The 16893-nt window shown below is 53.6% G+C and overlaps 1 protein-coding gene across 3 annotated transcripts in view; it reads left to right on the top strand.

Moving 5' to 3' along the window:
• The window catches only part of KIAA0513 (KIAA0513 ortholog), a 70099-nt gene that overhangs the window by 34962 nt on the left and 18244 nt on the right, over positions 1-16893 (top strand). For all 3 annotated transcript variants that reach the window (XM_067540209.1, XM_067540208.1, XM_067540210.1), the window contains 8 exons: positions 5071-5615; positions 10354-10453; positions 10966-11039; positions 11560-11630; positions 14324-14531; positions 15548-15588; positions 16196-16286; positions 16791-16868. In XM_067540209.1, the coding sequence (XP_067396310.1) occupies positions 5257-5615; positions 10354-10453; positions 10966-11039; positions 11560-11630; positions 14324-14531; positions 15548-15588; positions 16196-16286; positions 16791-16868 (1022 nt within the window). In that variant the 5' untranslated portion in view covers positions 5071-5256. The remainder of the gene's footprint in view (positions 1-5070; positions 5616-10353; positions 10454-10965; positions 11040-11559; positions 11631-14323; positions 14532-15547; positions 15589-16195; positions 16287-16790; positions 16869-16893) is intronic.

Below are 16893 nucleotides of genomic sequence, written 5' to 3'. Positions count from 1 at the left end.
CAGATTTCTCCCATGCTGAAGCCTGGGTACTGTCATAAGACCTTTCACTGCTGAGAAGTAGATAAAGATGTCTGTGGTGAGATTTGTATTAGCCAGTTCTGGGGAAGGTGTTTTACGTAGCTGTTTATTACAGGGCGTTTACAGTGCCTGCCCCACCTCAGCTGGTGCTGGATAATCAGGGCCTCACACTGAAGGTGTTGGCTTCCGTGTGGACACTGACATTAGTTCCTTCTGCTTCGTTGAGGATCTTTCTGAGGACGTGCTGGTGCTGGCGTTCCAGGTTTTTCAGATGTTTTCTGTCGGTCACCCAGGTCTCGCAGCCGTAGAGGAGAACTGGAATGATCACCGCTGTGTATGCCAAGAGTCTAGTGTGCGTTGTGATGGTTGCACACCCGGTGAGAGTCTGCCGAAGGCAAGGCTGGGCACTGCATATTCCGTGTTGAATCTTGCTGGTAAACAGAGAGGTGGGGACAAGGGCAGTGTGGTAAGGCAAGGGTTAAAACCGTGGAAGAGCGTGATGTGCGCTCAACCTGCGCCGCTGGGTTCATTGGTTCCTACCCCGAGAAGGAAAACAGTTGTGGCACCAATATGCCGTTTGCCATCACATTGTTCGCTCTGCTTGTGTGTGAAACCCCGTTCCCTGGGCCACGGCTGTCTCGTCTATTTAGGTTTTAAGCTGTTTCGAGGCGGGGTCATCTCTGATTCCGTGCCTGTACAGTGCCTAGCGCAATGGGGCCCCATTCTTGGTTGGTCCTTGAGATACCAGCGTCATAGACAGGATTAGTAAGAACAGTACTCTTAAAAGGAAATGCTTTTACTGTCTCAGGGTTTGTGGGCATGGGGGTGTCTGGATTGAGGGCCAGCATGGAGACATTTCCATAGCGATTACCTTCTCTCGCTCTGGGTATGGCCAGCCATGGGGTGTGGTCCATGCTGCATAACAAGGTGGGGTGCATGCGTACACGCCCCTGGTTGATCTGGGCTGCTGGGCCAGTGTCTCTTGCTCCTGCAGCTTGCCTCTTCATACTCGGTTTGCTTGTCAGAACGCGTTCTGTGCTGTCTGTCGCCTCCCCTTGGGTTTGGGTGGGAGCGAGAGCCTGGGACTAGAGGGGAAATGTGGCGCTTTTCAGATCTCAGTGCCTAGTAGTAGCGCTTTGTCTCCTCATTTGCCGTGGGGGATTCCTTGCCTCCTCTCTGCATTAGAGGGGTGATGGCGGTTTGGCTGGGTGGTTCATCCATTCCTAGGAAAGCATAACGTGGCCCAGTTTTCTCCCCGACTCTCCAGGGAACAGCAGAGGCCTCTGCAGAAGTGAGGCATTCAGGAGGGATTCCTGTTTCACAAGATCTCGCCCCACCCTGTTATCTTTCTAGGGGGCCATTAGTCCTTACTGCTGCGCTCCAACGCCTAGTGCAGTCAATGGAAAAGACCCACACAAGAGTTGGTGAGAGTTGGATTGATGAGGCGTTTCTGGGAGAAATGTGGAGGCTCAGGCCTTGTCTACATGAGAAGTTTGCACCAGTTTAACCTTAAGGTGTGAATTTAAACTGATTCAATTAAACCTGTGCAAACCCCTGTGTAGACACACACTCCTTTGGATTTGAAAATGAATTTTTCCAGTTCAGCATAAATCAGCTGGGAACAGGCGAAGCCAAACTGAAATAAACCGCTCTTAAACCAAAACAGGAATGTCCATCCCAGACCGCACCAGTTTAACTAAATTGGTTTAGAAACTGATTTTTAAGTTGAACCAGTGCCACGTTCCGTGTAGACAAGACCTCAGTCTCAGCTGGGTCACTGGTAAAGCTTGTGTTGCTCATTTTAGGATGATTTCCCTCCATGCAGTGACACCTGCGGCTAGAGAGTGGAACTACAGCAAGCACCAGCAGAGTATTATTGAGCGCCTGTGGCTTTCTATAGGAGCTGCCCTCACCCGGGAGGAGTGCTTCCCGCTGTGTCTTTAGACTTTAGTCTTTAGTCTTTCTCTTCCCTGCCATGGCCCCATATTTTAGTGGAAGGCTTTTCCCAGCCTGCTAAGAGGGACAGGCACTGATCAGCCCCTGTCCCTTTTCGGTTAGATGAGGGCTCCATTCGTCACCAGGACAGGTGCCAGGAATAGCCGGTGCTCGCTGCCTGAGAGCGGTCTGCCCAAAGCTCCCTGCCCATCAGAATTTAAAATTAGCTGTAACCCTTCGGGTCCAAGAAGGAAGAGGAGAGGACAGGTGAGTCAGCCAGCCAGCTTGGGTAATTAAAAACCTGTTGCCCCGGGTCCCGTGACAGAAATCAATGACAGAGAGACGGGTGTGCAGGGCCAGACGCAGGGCTGGGAACGAGCACCTACTGAATTCAGCTCTGACGTTGACCGTGCAGCCTCAGGCAAGTCACACCCCCTCTCTGTGCCGTGGTTTTATCGCCTGGAAAACGGGTTGGAATACCTCCCGGGGAGCTGAGGACCGGTTCAATGTCTGCGCACCGCTGCGAAGATCAGAGGCAGCCCAGCCCGTATCAGTCAGGGTTAAAAACGAACCCTACGTCGATACATTTGTACGTGAAGTTGATCGTTCAAGCCCTGTTCCAGTGTGTCTTAAAGAGGCACAGATTCTGTTGCTGTCCCAAATTCCTACTCTGTTGGTCCTCCTCCAGTAAGAGCCAGTATCCCGAAAAGGGACTTGTTTCCCTCTTCCCAAGCACTGTGTATCTGTGCTGCCCGCCCGCTGGGACGTGAGTTACTCAGTATTCCTTCCCGATCACTGTGTGCCGCCACAGAGGTCAGTGTGTCCTTCCCTGGCTCCCTTCCGGCACTTGTGCCAGGCACGGTTTCGCTCAGCTGCATTGTTACCCCTTAGCAAAGCCAAGTTACAGTGACTTGTTTCCTGGGCTCTTCAAAAGCAGGTCTGATCTTGTATGGTGCTGAGCTCTCTTGGCTCTCAGCGGAGTCGACGGGAACCATTGGTGCTGAGCACCTGCCAGGATCAGACCCCACCCTGCCCCGAATCCTGTTCTGATGAAGCTAATGGAGTGTAAAATCTGTCTACTTTGCCGTTCTGCACTGTAGTTGTGGTCATGTTGGTCCCAGGATGTGAGAGAGACAAGGTGGGTGGAGCAATTTTTTTTTATTGCCGTGGTTCTCAAATCTCTCTGGGCTCAGGACCCATTTATAAATGTTTATGGCCGTTGCGACCCAGTAAATAGCTTGGAGGCAGAGGCCTTGGGGTGGTTTTGGTTGGGTCCTGCCCAGCATTCACCCCACAATGGCAGCTCCTGTGCTGTGGGACGGGCTGGGCTCTCCGCTCTGGGTATTGCAACCTCTGGCGTTGCAGCGCCACTCAGCCCCCCGACTGGACCAAATGTGTGAGGTGGAGTTGTGACCAGGCTCATGGCGTTGCAGGGCCACTCACTCACATTTGGCCCACCTGGACTCCCGTTGTTGTGACGGCTGGGCCAAACCTGAGCGGCGCTGGGACCCCAGAAGTTGCAGTGCCTGGAGCAGGGAGGCGAGGCCAGCCAGCCCCGCGGGACAGGAGCTGCAGGAGCTTCCATGCCACCCTTTGCAACGTTCTGGCAGCTCTGGTTCCCAACCATCGGTTGAGAAAACAGTCACTTCACCGTTCTGTGCCTCAGTTTCCCCTCCCACCCTCGTTTTTGTCTGTGTAGGCTGTAAGGTGTGCCGGGCCAGGACTGTTTCTCTCTTTCTCTCTGTAGAGCGCCTAGCACAAACAGTCCTGCAACCTCGGGGAAGGGCCTGGAGACGCTGTTGTAATACAAATTAGCACAAGAGTTCCCGCTGTGTTGCATTGGTAGCGCCATCATGGTCTGTTGCAATGTTGCCTAGAGTCCTCTTCTATTCTGTACCGCTGGGGGTAGCAGGTGGCTCCCTTCAGCTGACCTCACTGAGGCACAGGGACAATAAATGTTTGGCGATCTCGGGACCTCGTGGGGACAGACCTATAGATTAGATGGGTGACCTCAATTGCCTTCCTGACCGAACAATACTGCACACTGTGGCTGTGCGCCATGAAACAATCGCTGCATTGCAACCCAGAGGTGACTGCATTTCTGTGGTGAGGAAAATGATTCCTCAGAAGATTTTCAGAGGTTCTTTGGGATCCTTTTGGAATAATACAAGTGATGTGGGAAATGAACATGTCTGCAGTCGGCGGACAACGGGGAGCTAGTGGGTTACAGATGGTTGTAATGAGACACAAAACCAGTGTGTCTGCTGCGCCCATCATTTTGGGGTCTAGCAGCGTTATGAATTTGAGCTCCCAGGCTCGTCTTGTGCAGGTTTCCTTGGAGGATGGGGACAGAGAGCTCAGATAGGTCCTATGACTGCAGAAATGTTAACTGCCCACTTCATTTTGAATGGCTGTTTGCACCATGCGTTAGCTCTTTATGCTTCACAATCTGTTCCACCTTGTATTTAGCGGTGACACTCTGATCACCTTTCCCAGACCTGAAGATCACTCCGTGGATCACTCTTTCACCAACAAAAGAGATGACCTCACTCACCTGGTTTCTCTAATGTCCTGGGTCCAGCACAGCTACAACAACACTGCAACAACCAATTCTCTGTCAGGCCAGGATGTAGCGTGTGGAGCCAGGTTTCTGTTCTCCGTCTTCCCTGAGCCTGCTGGGACAACCCCTCTGCTCCCCTTTTACAAGAGGGCAGTCGAGCCAGGAGCAGGAGGAAGGGGGGAAAAGAAAGTTTAATGCTGCATAAAAGCAGTGCAGCAAAAAGCCAGCAGAGCCTGACCTAATTAAATTAACAGTTGTGATGTGTGAATCGGGAAAAACTGCAACCGCCCTGTGCGTGGGTGGGTGGGTGGGTTTAGATGGTGTTAACAAATGCAGCAAAGCCAGCACTGAGCCAGTCACTGTCCTGCTCGTAGCCACTCTTGGTGGGGGAGTGGGAATGGGCTGAATTAAGGGTCAGTTGCTGGGAGGATAAAGGGGGCTGGGAGGTTCTGTGCCCGCTGCTGCTCTGGCTGGTGCTGTTGTGACCCCACCGAGTGGCTCCAGGATGCCAGTTCCCTAGACGGTCCTTTCAGTGGTGGTTGTGTCTTGCCTTCCAGATGCCGTCCGATAGCCTGGAGCCTCGGGGGACCTGTCAGCTCTAGCCGGCTTATCCGAGGAGTGTCTCCGACACGCTGAGCTGCGGATGGCCATGAAATCTGACTGACGGGTGAAAGGGAAATCGAGCCAAAACACAGCGACCTCCCGCCCTGGTACCTGCCCCTGCACACCCTCCTCTGTGAGCCATGGAGGCCACTGACGTGCCGGTGGGGAACCTCATTGACTTCGATTCCGAGCCACCTGCCTCCGTCCCTGCCGAGTCCCCTCCCTCGCCGCCACCACCACCACCCCCCAGCGGCAATGTGTTACTGGAGGACCCAGGGGACCCGGCTGCTGTAGGAGAGGAGAGCGACACCACGGAGTCAGCCGACAGCGAGAACGACATGGGGGATTCGCCCAGCCATCACAGCTGGAACAACTACCGCCGCTCCTCGTCCAACGAGTCCTTCTCCTCCAACCAGAGCACAGAGTCAGCCAAGGACGAGGTGATGGTGGAGCGCCGGGAGTTCATGAGGCAGTACGTGGAGAAGATCTTCAGCGGGGGGTGAGTCAGCCAGGCGCGGTGGGGGTTGCCCTCTGCAGAGGTGCATGTTGGGAGGGGGCGGGGTTGAAGGAGCCAGGCGTGGGGGGGTGCCCTCTGCAGAGGTGCATGCTGGGAGGGGGCGGGGTTGAAGGAGGCAGGTGTGGTGGGGGTTGCCCTCTACAGAGGTGCATGCTGGGATGGGGCGGGGTTAAAGGAGCCAGGCGTGGTGGGTTCTCTGGTGGAGAGATGCAATCTGGGATGGTGTGGGGCAATAATAAAGTTGTCCCCTCCTCCAGAGCACACTGCTGAGTATCTTTGACTTTTCTATTTGTCCTTTTCAAATGCTTAAATTCTCCCCCCTTCTGCATTTGGCAATGTAGATTTTTTTCCCTCCTCCCCACAGTGTTAGAGGAACTAGAGCCAAGAACTGGGATTCAGGAGGCCAGGAACAACTCCTGCTTCTGCCACTGACTCGCTCTGTGACCTTGGGCAAGTCCCTTTCCTTCTCTGTACCTTGATTTTGTCGGTCTGTAAAATGGGACATTTCCGTACCCCACGAGTGGGGGATGAGGCTAAATTCGCCCATGCTTGTAAAGCACTTGGAGATTCTGGGAGGGAAAGGGCGTAGCCATGCAAAGGGATGTTCTGTAAGTTCCCCTCCTCCTTCCAGTGGGGCTGAAATTAACCAGACTGATGTTTTTTCTTCCTCCTCGCCCTCACGTGCGAGGCTGCTCAGGTGCTCGGCAGCTGGCCTTGTTCCCGGCTGCGTGGCCTGGGGGTGTGCGCCCTCACGCATGCTTCCCCATGCTCCATTCCTCCCTGGGCCAAGTAACAAACGGGTCGTGAAGCAAGATAATGAACGTGTTAGGGATTGACAGTCGGGGAGCAGTGGATACCCGCTCTAGGAGTGTTTCAGAGCTCAGGCGGGTCTGGTATAACCGCTCTTTAGGCAGCCCCTGTACCTGCCATTTGCCCACGTGTAGCACAAAGCCATTGGGAAGAGGAAGGCCCTTGGCCGGTGGAGCTACGCTAAGTACCTGGATTTGGGCGGCTGCAGGGAATCGTGTCTTGCCACATGCTGGAGCTGCTGAGGAATGGAGCGTGTCCCTCGCGTGCAGCTCTTCCTCCGACTGCGATGCCTGGAACAGCACGTGCCCTTCTGATTTCCTGCCCCCGGTGCCGACTGACTGACTCAGGCCGGCTGCCAGATTCGATCACTCTGCTTTAGCTTGGCGTAGGAACTGGGAGTGAGGGGGGTTGGCAGAGAGCGGTGGGGGGAGCTTTCTGCACCAAGTCCCAGTCGGTCTGTGTCTGGAGGCAGAGGGGCTGTGTATCACGCTCCGTTTTCGCCCTGCTGCAGATCTCCTCTAATCTAAATGTCAGCCAGTCCAACACATGCGAGCACATGGGTCCGTTCGCTGTTTGTCAGCGACGGGTGCCTCGGGCCCGTTGTCTCCGACAGCAAGGCTTACTTGTTTTGCTCTGTGTAATGTTCCGGCTCCGCGCCTCAAATGCGATTGAGCAGATCCAGTCTGGTGGGAAGCAATAGGCAGAGCTGATTATTTTACTCAGGGTGATTCACTCGTTGCTGTGGAATTTCTGCTCTGGAAATCAGCAGCTCCTTCCTCTTGAGAGCAGAAGAGAAGCAGGGAAAGGGAACAGGGCCACCTGTTAGCATGGCTGTAAAACAGCCCAACTGGGGGGTCACCACACCTGAGGATTGTGCTGGGTGGGGGGTACCTAGTAACATGGAGCCGCTGGAGCGGCTTTGCTGAACTGCTGAGCTGGGCGCAGGCTGGAAGGGGAAGCGAAGAGTTGCCGTATGGCAGCTGGAATAATGCAGAGCGCAGCGAGGGGGCTGTCTGCGATCCAGTGCTCCTTGGACAGGGATTAGAGCTGCCGTGACGGCTGAGTGGGGTGGCAGATGGAGCCTCGTCCAGTGTGGGAAGAAACTGGCCCACTTCCGGAGCCTCCCTGGGCTGGAGGGCAGGGGAGGTGGTGGTCAGTGAGTATAAATCATGAAAGGTAGATGGGACAGGACCGGAAGACGAGCTCCATGTAGCGCCAAAGCTGGTCTCTTCCACCAACAGAAGTTGGTCCAATAAAAGATACTATCTCACCCCTCGTCTCTCCTTGCAGGGGCATCCCAGATCCAAGCAGAGAACAGTCCCTCTCCCTCTCTCTGTCTCAAATGGAGCCGGGCCAGAATTTTTAATATTGATGTCATGGATCTGTTTTCACTTCCCCAAAACCCAGGACTCGTGGGAGTGTATGTGCTTGGGGAACATAAGTTCCAGCTCGCTCCTCTTCGGGCAGGGCCCATCGTGGCAATCAGTGGTGTATACTTTGCCCGAGAAGCTGTCTAGCTGCGAGTGGTGTTGAAGCTCTTGCCTCCGGCAGGATGACCGTGTTCAACCACAGCTTGAGGCTGTGTCCGGCACACTCAGTTCACTTCGGCAGTGTAGACGCAGTTTAAGAGTGATGGGAGCTAGGGAAGGTTTGAGTCCTGCTAAAACACTGAGCCCATAGGTAGCACTTGGCAATGGGGATGGTATGCATTGCTCTTCCTGACGGGAGGAACTCTCGCAGTGTGCGGTCTGTCTGTGTGTGTGTGTGAGAGAGAGAGAGCGCGCGCGCGCGAATAGCGAACCGGGCAGGAATCCAAACTGGGCGGCGGAGAGAGCAGACTTTCCTCACTCCTGCGATGCAGGGAGAGCTCCCTTTCTATTTCCGGTGAGTTTTCTGCACTGGTTGAATTGCTGAGCCAATGGCTCTTGGGAATGGAGTTCTTATTTCGCTTTCAGAATGTTCCTGGCAAGTCTCCACTTGACAGAGCAGAAAACCCACTGAGCTGCCTCCGTGCTGGCTATTCTTTTCACCAAGAAACACTGTTTCTTGGCCCTGTGAAAGCCCCTGAGATGTGCAATGTTTTCTATCTTGCTTACAAGTGCTGTTGCCTGAGGACTGCAAAGCTGCATCATCCAAACCGAGAGCAGAAACCTCAGCTACCAACCGTCCCAATGGCTTTGTTTGCTTTGGTTTTTTAAGCTAAATTAAAACCATTGGTCAAGGAAGCCCCACTTAAAATGCATTACCCCCCCACTAAACCATGCTGCTTTGCCCACTGCCGTGCAGCCATCTCTGTTCCAAACACAGAGAGACTCCGCTGTGCCTGGCTGGTGTTGGTTAGCCCCTGCCTGATTTTCATCAGCCAGTTCTTCCGTTTGCTTCAGCTGCTGTAATGCGCAGGGATGGCTTGCCTCTCGCTTCTACCACAGAGCACATTATGCTCTGCCTACAGTCTGTAAAGTAACTTTGACACCTCTTCCAGCCCTTCCCTGGCTAATGAAGATAACAAATGCCCATTTGAAATGGTTTAGGACTTGTCAAAAACTGTTGGATCATAAGCCAAGCATCCTGTCTAGGCTACTCCTGTAAAAGGGCACAGACCGCTTGTGATGCTATATTAATGGGAATGGTCTCTTTCAGCAGATAGAGCAATACTTGTAATACTCAGACAGTACCTTCCTTCCCTGCTTTGGCTAGAAACCGTCGTCCACGGATCGTGTCTGGTCATTAATCTGTATCGCAAGCGTGTGCTCTTGGCAGCAGGGACTGTATCTTTACAGTGTGTTTGTACAGTGCTTAGCAAAAATCAATAACTGGGGCCTCTAGGTGCTGCTGCAAGATAAACGTGTGTCTACACTACAGTGTAAACCCAGGGTTAGTGCGGTGCAAGTCAGCTGACTTGTGGTGGGGAACCCTGGACTTAAGCATCTCCATTTTAACCCTGTGTTAAGACGTTTTTCGAACCTGTGCTCGAGCCTACCCACGGCTCGGGTGTCCACACTGCAGTGTGCAAACCTCAGTCAGAGTAACCCTGTCCCAGCATCTCTAGTGCACTCCTTGCCCCCGAAATGTGACCTGTCTAGTCCTAGGACCATGGTGCAACTACAGGACAACTTTACTGCCTGCCCTGCACGTCACCAGGAAGCAGCCCGCTTTGCAGAAGGCTTAATCAGTTTGCTTTCCGTTGCAAACCCGGGAGGCTCTGTGATGGTTTGCGTGCAGATTGGTGATCAGAAGAGAATGGGTTAATGCTGACCTAGGCTGCTGCCTTGTGGGAAGGGGAGGGCTTCCGTTTTCAGCAGAGCACTTTGCGGGGTGTTGGGATAGAGAGGACTAAGGAAGTCGTGCCGTGGAATTGGGACATAACTTCCAGCTGACTCCCGGGACCTGAGCCAAGCGGGACAAAAGCAACAGAGCTTGGTCCCTGGGTCACAGCCTTACTCGAGCTTGGAGCCTCCAACTCTGCAGGGTCCTGGGACCCAGGGTCTGAGCCCTGGGTTATCGCAGCTGCGGTGTAGACGCACGCGGGGTTAGATTGTGAACCCGGGCTCAAGCACCGGCTTACGTTGCAGTGTAGACGCATACCCTCGGTGATCTGTGATACACTGAACAAAAAAATGGCTCCCCCCAAGACGTACTGCGTCTATTAGTGAAGGCCAGGATGCAGACTGAGCAGCGGGTCCGTGCAGAAGCGGGGAGTCTTTCAACGATACAGCTGTGTCTGTACTGGTAGCCCTGCGGATACAGCTGTGTTCTCACTGTGGAGCCCAACCTTGACTGAACTCATGCCTTCTTTTCCACCAGGGTCTGCTCCCGGCTCTCTGAATACTTCCACTTGCTGTGAGGATTTTCTGAACAGCCCAGCACGGGAGGGGAGTTTAAAGTGCGTTTGGTTTCTTTTCCGTTTCAGGGAGGACCTAGACCAAGAAGAGAAGGCCAAGTTTGGGGAGCTGTGCAGCGGAGAGAACGGGAAAGGCAGGGAGTGGTTTGCAAGATACGTCAACGCACAGGTGAGGGGCCCGGGGCAGGAATAACAACTGTGTCAGAGCAGTGGGGGAGTGCCTGGCTCTGGTGGTGGGGACAGTCCGTGCAGAAAGACTGGTCTCCTGGTGGTGGCAGCTGTGCCGTATGGTGTGGTTGGAGAATGTGGCTCATCTTGTCGGGGTGAGCTGGGGCCAGAGAGATGTAGGTATTTAATTGTATTAAAACACAACTGTCACAGTCTCTGGGCAGTGGAACGTGCGAGAGAAGCCATCTGTGTCACTTAAGAAATAAAATCAAAATAAGTCATCAACACCCCTCCCAGGACCCAAGTAAAATTCCATGCCGACAAACTAGCATCCACTGATTGAATAAATACCTTGGGGGTGGGGGAGAGGGGCTGCCCCGTGTCAACAACTGGCAACAGCAGCGGCCCAGCCCCACTAGCAAATTCCCTGGGCGCTCCTGTGTCAGTTCTTGGTAGCAATGGCAAGGAAGCGGCGCTAAATCTGGCACCTGTCGGCTTCGTTTGTCTTCGCAGCGGTGTAACTCCAAGTGTGTCTCCGAGCAGACTTTCTATCGGCTGGTGCAGTCCTTCGCGGTGGTGCTGTTCGAGTAAGTAATGGCCAATCTCAGCAGGATTGATTTCCTTTTTCCCTTTTGACAACTGAACCCTCTTGTAATCTGCCCAGCGATCTATCAGGGGGACGTTTTGCCTCCACGCCACCCAATTCTGGGAGACCGGCCTCAGCTAAGTAGAAAATCAACAGCCAATGCTAACTGAATAGCTGCCTGTCCCCAGTGGAGATGTAAAGCACTTTCTGCTCCAGCTGCGTTGCACCAAAGTTGCTCTAAGGCCTTGCGCACTGCAGCCACGTATCGGGTGGCAGGGGCTCTGGTGTGAATGCACTGCGCTGCTTGGAAGCTGTGTATGGTTTAGCTCCGAGTAGATAGGATGCAGTAAGTCTGACATTTCCCAAAACAGTAACCAGGGTGTGGGGATGGTAAAGCTGACCCTGTCTGGCAGGGATGGCCTGGTACCACATCATCTGGTACCTCTGGGCATCTGCAAATTCTGCTGTGCTACTGTAGACGTGGCTGCTAATTCCCCATCTTTCTTCCCCATCCGTTTCAGGTGCCACCAGATGGATGACTTTGGTCCTGCCAAAAATCTAATGACCATGTGTTTCACTTACTATCACATCGGTAAGAGGCTTCTGCACACAGGCCGCCTTTCTCATGTTGGCTGAAGGGAAGAGGGCGTAGAAATGACTTGGCAGAACAAGTGTTCTGGCTGGTTGTTGGAACAGATGTGTATTTATTCTGGGGGGCACAGCTGGATCTAGGATGACTTCCCTAATCCCAAGGAAACACATCTGCTTGATTGCTGGTTGGGAGGCTGTCACTGAGAAAGGCATCTGGAGGGAGCTGAATTTTCTAACCCCGTGGTTTTCCCACCTTTTTCCATTTGTGGACCCCTAAAAAAATTTCCGCTGGAGGTGCGGACCCCTTTGGAATCATAGACCTAGTCTGCAAACCCCAGGTTAAAAACCACTGTTCTAGCCAAAGTTAAAAACACTAAAGATCAAAGTTTTCAAAATTGACTAGGATTTGTGGGGAGCAAACTTGAGACACTGCAGCGGCTTGATATTTTTAGAAGGTGGGTCCTTCCGACTCGCTAAAAATCAGGCCTCCTTAATGGTCTCTGGTTGAACAGGCACTCCAGATCACTAGTCGCTGCTGAAAAACTTGGTCTAAATGTCGTGCTGTGAAACGGGGAACTCTTACGACTGCCAGCCCCTTTCAACAGCAAATTGTGTCCATTTGAAAACCAGGAGCTTCCCCACTACTTTCTCCCCTGGCACGTCCCTCTCTCCTGCCCCACATCTGGCTGCGTTCGCTGCTCCGGTACCAAATGCCTAGCACGGAGGTGGCGTCCGTATCACAGTCGCTGGAATGAACATCAGGCAGGCTGCGAGAGTTGAGCAGTGTTTGGGAGCCCAGGGTGGTTCTGACACTGAGGGCCTTTCCCTCCTTCGTGGGGGTGACTCTCATGAATGCGACTGAGAGTTACGTGTCCGCAGAGAGAGGAGAACGTGTTTCTCTGGGTGTCCTAGTCTGGCACCTCACGGCTGCTTTAAACACCTTGGTGCTCGTCCTCTTACCACGGGACAAACCCTGGTGTGTCCTTGATGTCTTTTCTGTTCAGTGGACGTCTGGCTATTACTGGGACATTGAGGCAGTGGGATTGCTTTCTCTAGCTGGAGCAGAAGGGGAATCAGGCCGTTCTAAACATCTCTCCTTCGTTATCAGTGAGACACCTGTTCCTGCATTATCATCCAGGAAACACACACACCTTGGCTTCTGATGCCAGCGTTATCAGCTCTGCACAGCATGGTGGGATCATAGCAGTGCTGCGTGATTTGGCTTGTTCCATGTCAGTCTGTGAGCTCAGGTTAAAACAGGCCTGTGAGGTTGCCCGGATTCCCCCAGGCTCCTCTCATTCTGCTGAGCTTAGAACTTTTAAAATAAGAAATCAATGTCCAGTGACATCTCCTTTTTTTCATGGCTGGGGCTGGCTGCTTTTAATTGCTGAGTTTCTCTGAATTGCTGTTCCTGTCCCGTTGTCAGCCAGAGACTACCAGGAAATCCTGTCCTAACTGGCAAGAGAAAAGCTTGTTTTGACCACAGTTGCCCTGCCATCTAGACACCAGAGACCTCCTGGGATTTTATAATGTACCTTTTCCCCCATTCCCTCCAACTTACCCTTGTTAGACTAGCAAACAATCCTGGGTCTTGTTCAGGGATCTCCAAAAGCCTTGAAGACAATGCCTGTTTATAGTGCAAGTTTTCATCCCCTGTTACAAAAGCCGACATGTCCCAGCCTCAAAGATTCATCTGACTTCTCTATTTCACCGTGGTCCCAAGAAGAGGGTTTCTCTTTATGGGTCTGTTACCGGCTCAGAGGGCTTTCCTGACTGCATAGCACCATTCTGGGAGATCGTCTGGTGCTTGCTTTTAGTGACGGGGTTTCTAGTTATAGGGGCACAGGGGTTTAGTTCATGTTTATTTGAATCAGAGACACTATTTCAGCCCTCCTCTAGCAGTCAGGAACTGGGAGCGTAACCTGGTGACGCTTTCCCCTGTACCCATGCACCCTGACAGATGGCTATAGGGCGGTGACACGTAGGGTTGCTACCTGTCAGAAACGTGGGTCTGTCCCTCGCTTGCGGGTCTCAGGATTTGTTCTGCACGTAGGCTTCGTGCCGTTGAGTAAATATGGGATGGTGAGTTAGAGAGTGGAGATGGAGGGATGCAGCCTTGTGGCACAGGGAAGGGGTGATTAGTTTGTCTCAAAGAACTAAAGGAAATTTGGGGGCCGGAGAGCGAGGGCCTTCTCTCTCTCTGTGGTGAATGCAGAGGAGGGGAGAAACGGCGTTCATTGAATATCCGGTGGGTTGCTGGAAGGAGTGTTCCTCATCGAGCCTCTGCTGCGAAGCAAGTGACTGTTTCCCCTCTGACCGTTCTTCTTGCAGCACACAAGAGAATCTCTCTGCTCTCTAGCCATGAGGATGTCAAAGCCCTCAGCTGTCTGTCTTGGACCACCTGTTGCTTAAAGAGAAGCTGGCTACCACACACACGCTCTTGGCTTTAAAGTGAACGATGCATCCTGGAGAGGCGGAGATGCTGACGCCGGGCAGTTGGCTTTTAAAGCCGTGCCTTGCTGTCTTAACCAGCCGGTTTTAGCCAGATGGAGGTTATTGTACCCTTTCTGGGAGTAGAGACTTGAGGCGCTTGTAACTAAAGCCACACGGCCCCTTTGCCGTAGGGAGCAGCCTAGCTTTAGTTATTCTGGGATCCCTTAAAAGAGCCATTTCTAGTGCCTCTTTCTATTGCAGGTAAAGCCCAGGCACTGCCCTCAGAGGCGAAGGAGAAGCCCATGGGGAGCATCGACTCGTACCTGAAGTCAGCCAATAGCTGGCTGGCGGAGAAGAAAGACATTGCCGAGCGGCTCTTGAAGAACACGTCAGCGAAGACTGAGAATGTGAAGGGCTTCTTCGGGGGCTTGGAAACCAAGCTCAAGGGACCCATGGGCAAGAAAAGCGAGTGAGTTTTGCCCCCCGAGCGCCCTGGCACTCTGTGAATGGGAGGTGTGCTGCGGGCTAGACAAACGAGACGTACGGGCCGCGTGGCTGTCAACCAGACACATGCGTGTGCGCTCTGGGATAGCACAGGTGACTGCCTTCTCCGAAAACAGGTGCCTCTACTCATGTGGCTAGAGGGGGACCTCCATTGCCTGTCAGGGCTTTATCTCCCCAATAGCAGCTGGATTTGTTTAGCATAGAGCGGTGGTCCTGTGGACCATCAGCAGCCCGGAGAGAACATGCTGGTATGCTGCAGAGATCTGGCAGGTCACCGGCTGCTGACTGACGCTCCTCATCTTCCAGCTAAAACTGAAAATGCACCAGAGAGGAGATGTTTGACCACTATTGGGAGCAGAGGGAAGGAGGCCCATGTGATCACAGACGGGCACGCAGATGTCCCCAGGACAACCTCTCCATTTAGACGTGTCTCCCTCAGTGAGAGAGTTTTTTGAGAACGCCCAACCCTGAAAAAAGGGTAACAACCTTCCACGGGCTTTCCTTTGGATCCCTCCAACTCTGCAAGGGTGGTGATGTTCTCCAATGGTTAGTCGTGGGCCTGAAAGTCAGGAGAGCTGGATTGCGTTCCTAGCTCTGCTACTGACTCCCTGGGTGATCTTGGGCAAATCAGTCAGCCACCCTGTGCCTCAGTTTCCCCAGCTGCAGAATGGGGATAGTACACTTGCCTACTTTGGAGAGAAAAGTGTGGCTGCAAAGCACGGAGAGAGATTCTGAGGAAATAGGCTGCATGGGTGTGAAGTTGTTGGGAGAAACTCTCCCCCGGTCTCCACTGTGCTTTGGCCAGGATGATGTACAACCTGGTAGCCTCTTGCGTCTCACCCCAGGCGCTGCGATGTGGGAGTTGGATGGCAGCAGGCTAAATGGGTCAGTTGCATGGGCTGAAAGGGGGCAGAGTTCGGCTATTGTAGGGCATCGGTTTCTGAGAGGCAGGAACTGACTGGCCCGGTTTCTTTGCGGTAGGGAAGGTGAAGACAAACCGAAGGAGAAGCTGCAGAAGACAGGTAAGCAGAGCTGCCCCTTCAGCTGTTGAATCCGCAGACCAATGGCCTTAGCAAAGGAATCCCCAGGACCTCAGGGTGGGGCTTGGGGGACGGAGATGGTGTGAAATGCCATGGCATAGCCAGCCTCACGTAAGTGAGTGGGAGAGCGGAACTGCTACGGGGAATGCCTGATCGCTCCAGTAGGGGAATGCGGAGCCACTTAAAACCCGAGGAAGTTTCTCCAATCCGTTGTTCCGAGCAGCAGCATCCCCCATCCCCGGGGTGCTGATTGTAACCTGCACACACGCAGTGTGGTGCTTTGTGTTGTGGTGCCCCTGCCCCTCCGTGGCCATGCTACTTATCGGTGTTTGAGTCTGCTACTGCCTCTGAGCTAATGGACCTGCTCCTTTTCGCTCAAGCAGCAGCCGGGGGGAGTTAAAACAAAGCAGAGCTGCTTTTCTCTCCCCTAGCAGGGTGGCTGCTTGTAGGGGTGGGGTGCGTAGCGGTGTGTGTGTGTGTGTGTGTGTGTGTGTGTGTGTGTGTGTGTGTGTGTGTGTGTGTGTGTGTGTTCAGACAGATCGGCCGCCTCACAGCTGTGGTGTGCAACTGTGCTTCCCCCCCTCCCCAGTTTCTCTGTACAGCCCCGAGGAGGAAGAGGAGGAGGAGAAGAAGGGAGAGAAAATCTACTTGTATATGCATCTGAAGCAGCAGCCTATCTGGTAATGACTGGCTATCCACCTTCAGCCCCTGGGGACTAGCTGGACCTGATACCTCTGAGTCAGCTAGCATTCACAGCCACTAGCACAGCCCCACAGTATCGGAGGGAGCTCCGGCCCTGTGCTGCTCAGAGAGCAGTGCCCAGCACATCTGGCTGCCGGTGCTGATCCCTCCGTGCTGGCCGAGTGACATGCTGCCGTCCCCGTATCTCAGCTGTGTGCCTGATCCAAGTGTTCTACTCTTTGTACCTGGCTATTGCCTTCCCCCTAGCCCCCGAACGGTCAAATCTGCCATCGCAGCCGCTGACCAGAACCCCCAAAACCGGCCAATAAACGCTCGGTAAAGCTGACTTCTCTTCGCAGTGTGCATAGAAACCAAAGGCCGGGACCTGTGTGAGAGGCCCCTTGGCAGGACCCAATGTGCACCAGTGCCCCACGGCCGCTGGGGTGGCGGCCCTACTCTCCTGGGCGATGCGCTGTCTCCAATGCCTTGTCCCTGTTTTGTAGGCACACCCTGAGGTTCTGGAACGCAGCCTTTTTCGACGCTGTCCATTGTGAGAGGAGGAAGAGATCCCCTACCACCAGGTAGGGCGTGCACATTAAATCCTGG

Source organism: Emydura macquarii, unplaced genomic scaffold (assembly GCF_026122565.2).
Source record: "Emydura macquarii macquarii isolate MOO-44397 ecotype Brisbane River unplaced genomic scaffold, CSIRO-AGI_Emac_v2 contig_561, whole genome shotgun sequence".
In the NCBI taxonomy this organism is placed as follows: Eukaryota; Metazoa; Chordata; order Testudines; family Chelidae; genus Emydura; species Emydura macquarii.
Note: the sequence above shows the minus strand (reverse complement) of the source record. Positions and strands in the feature narration are given on the sequence as shown.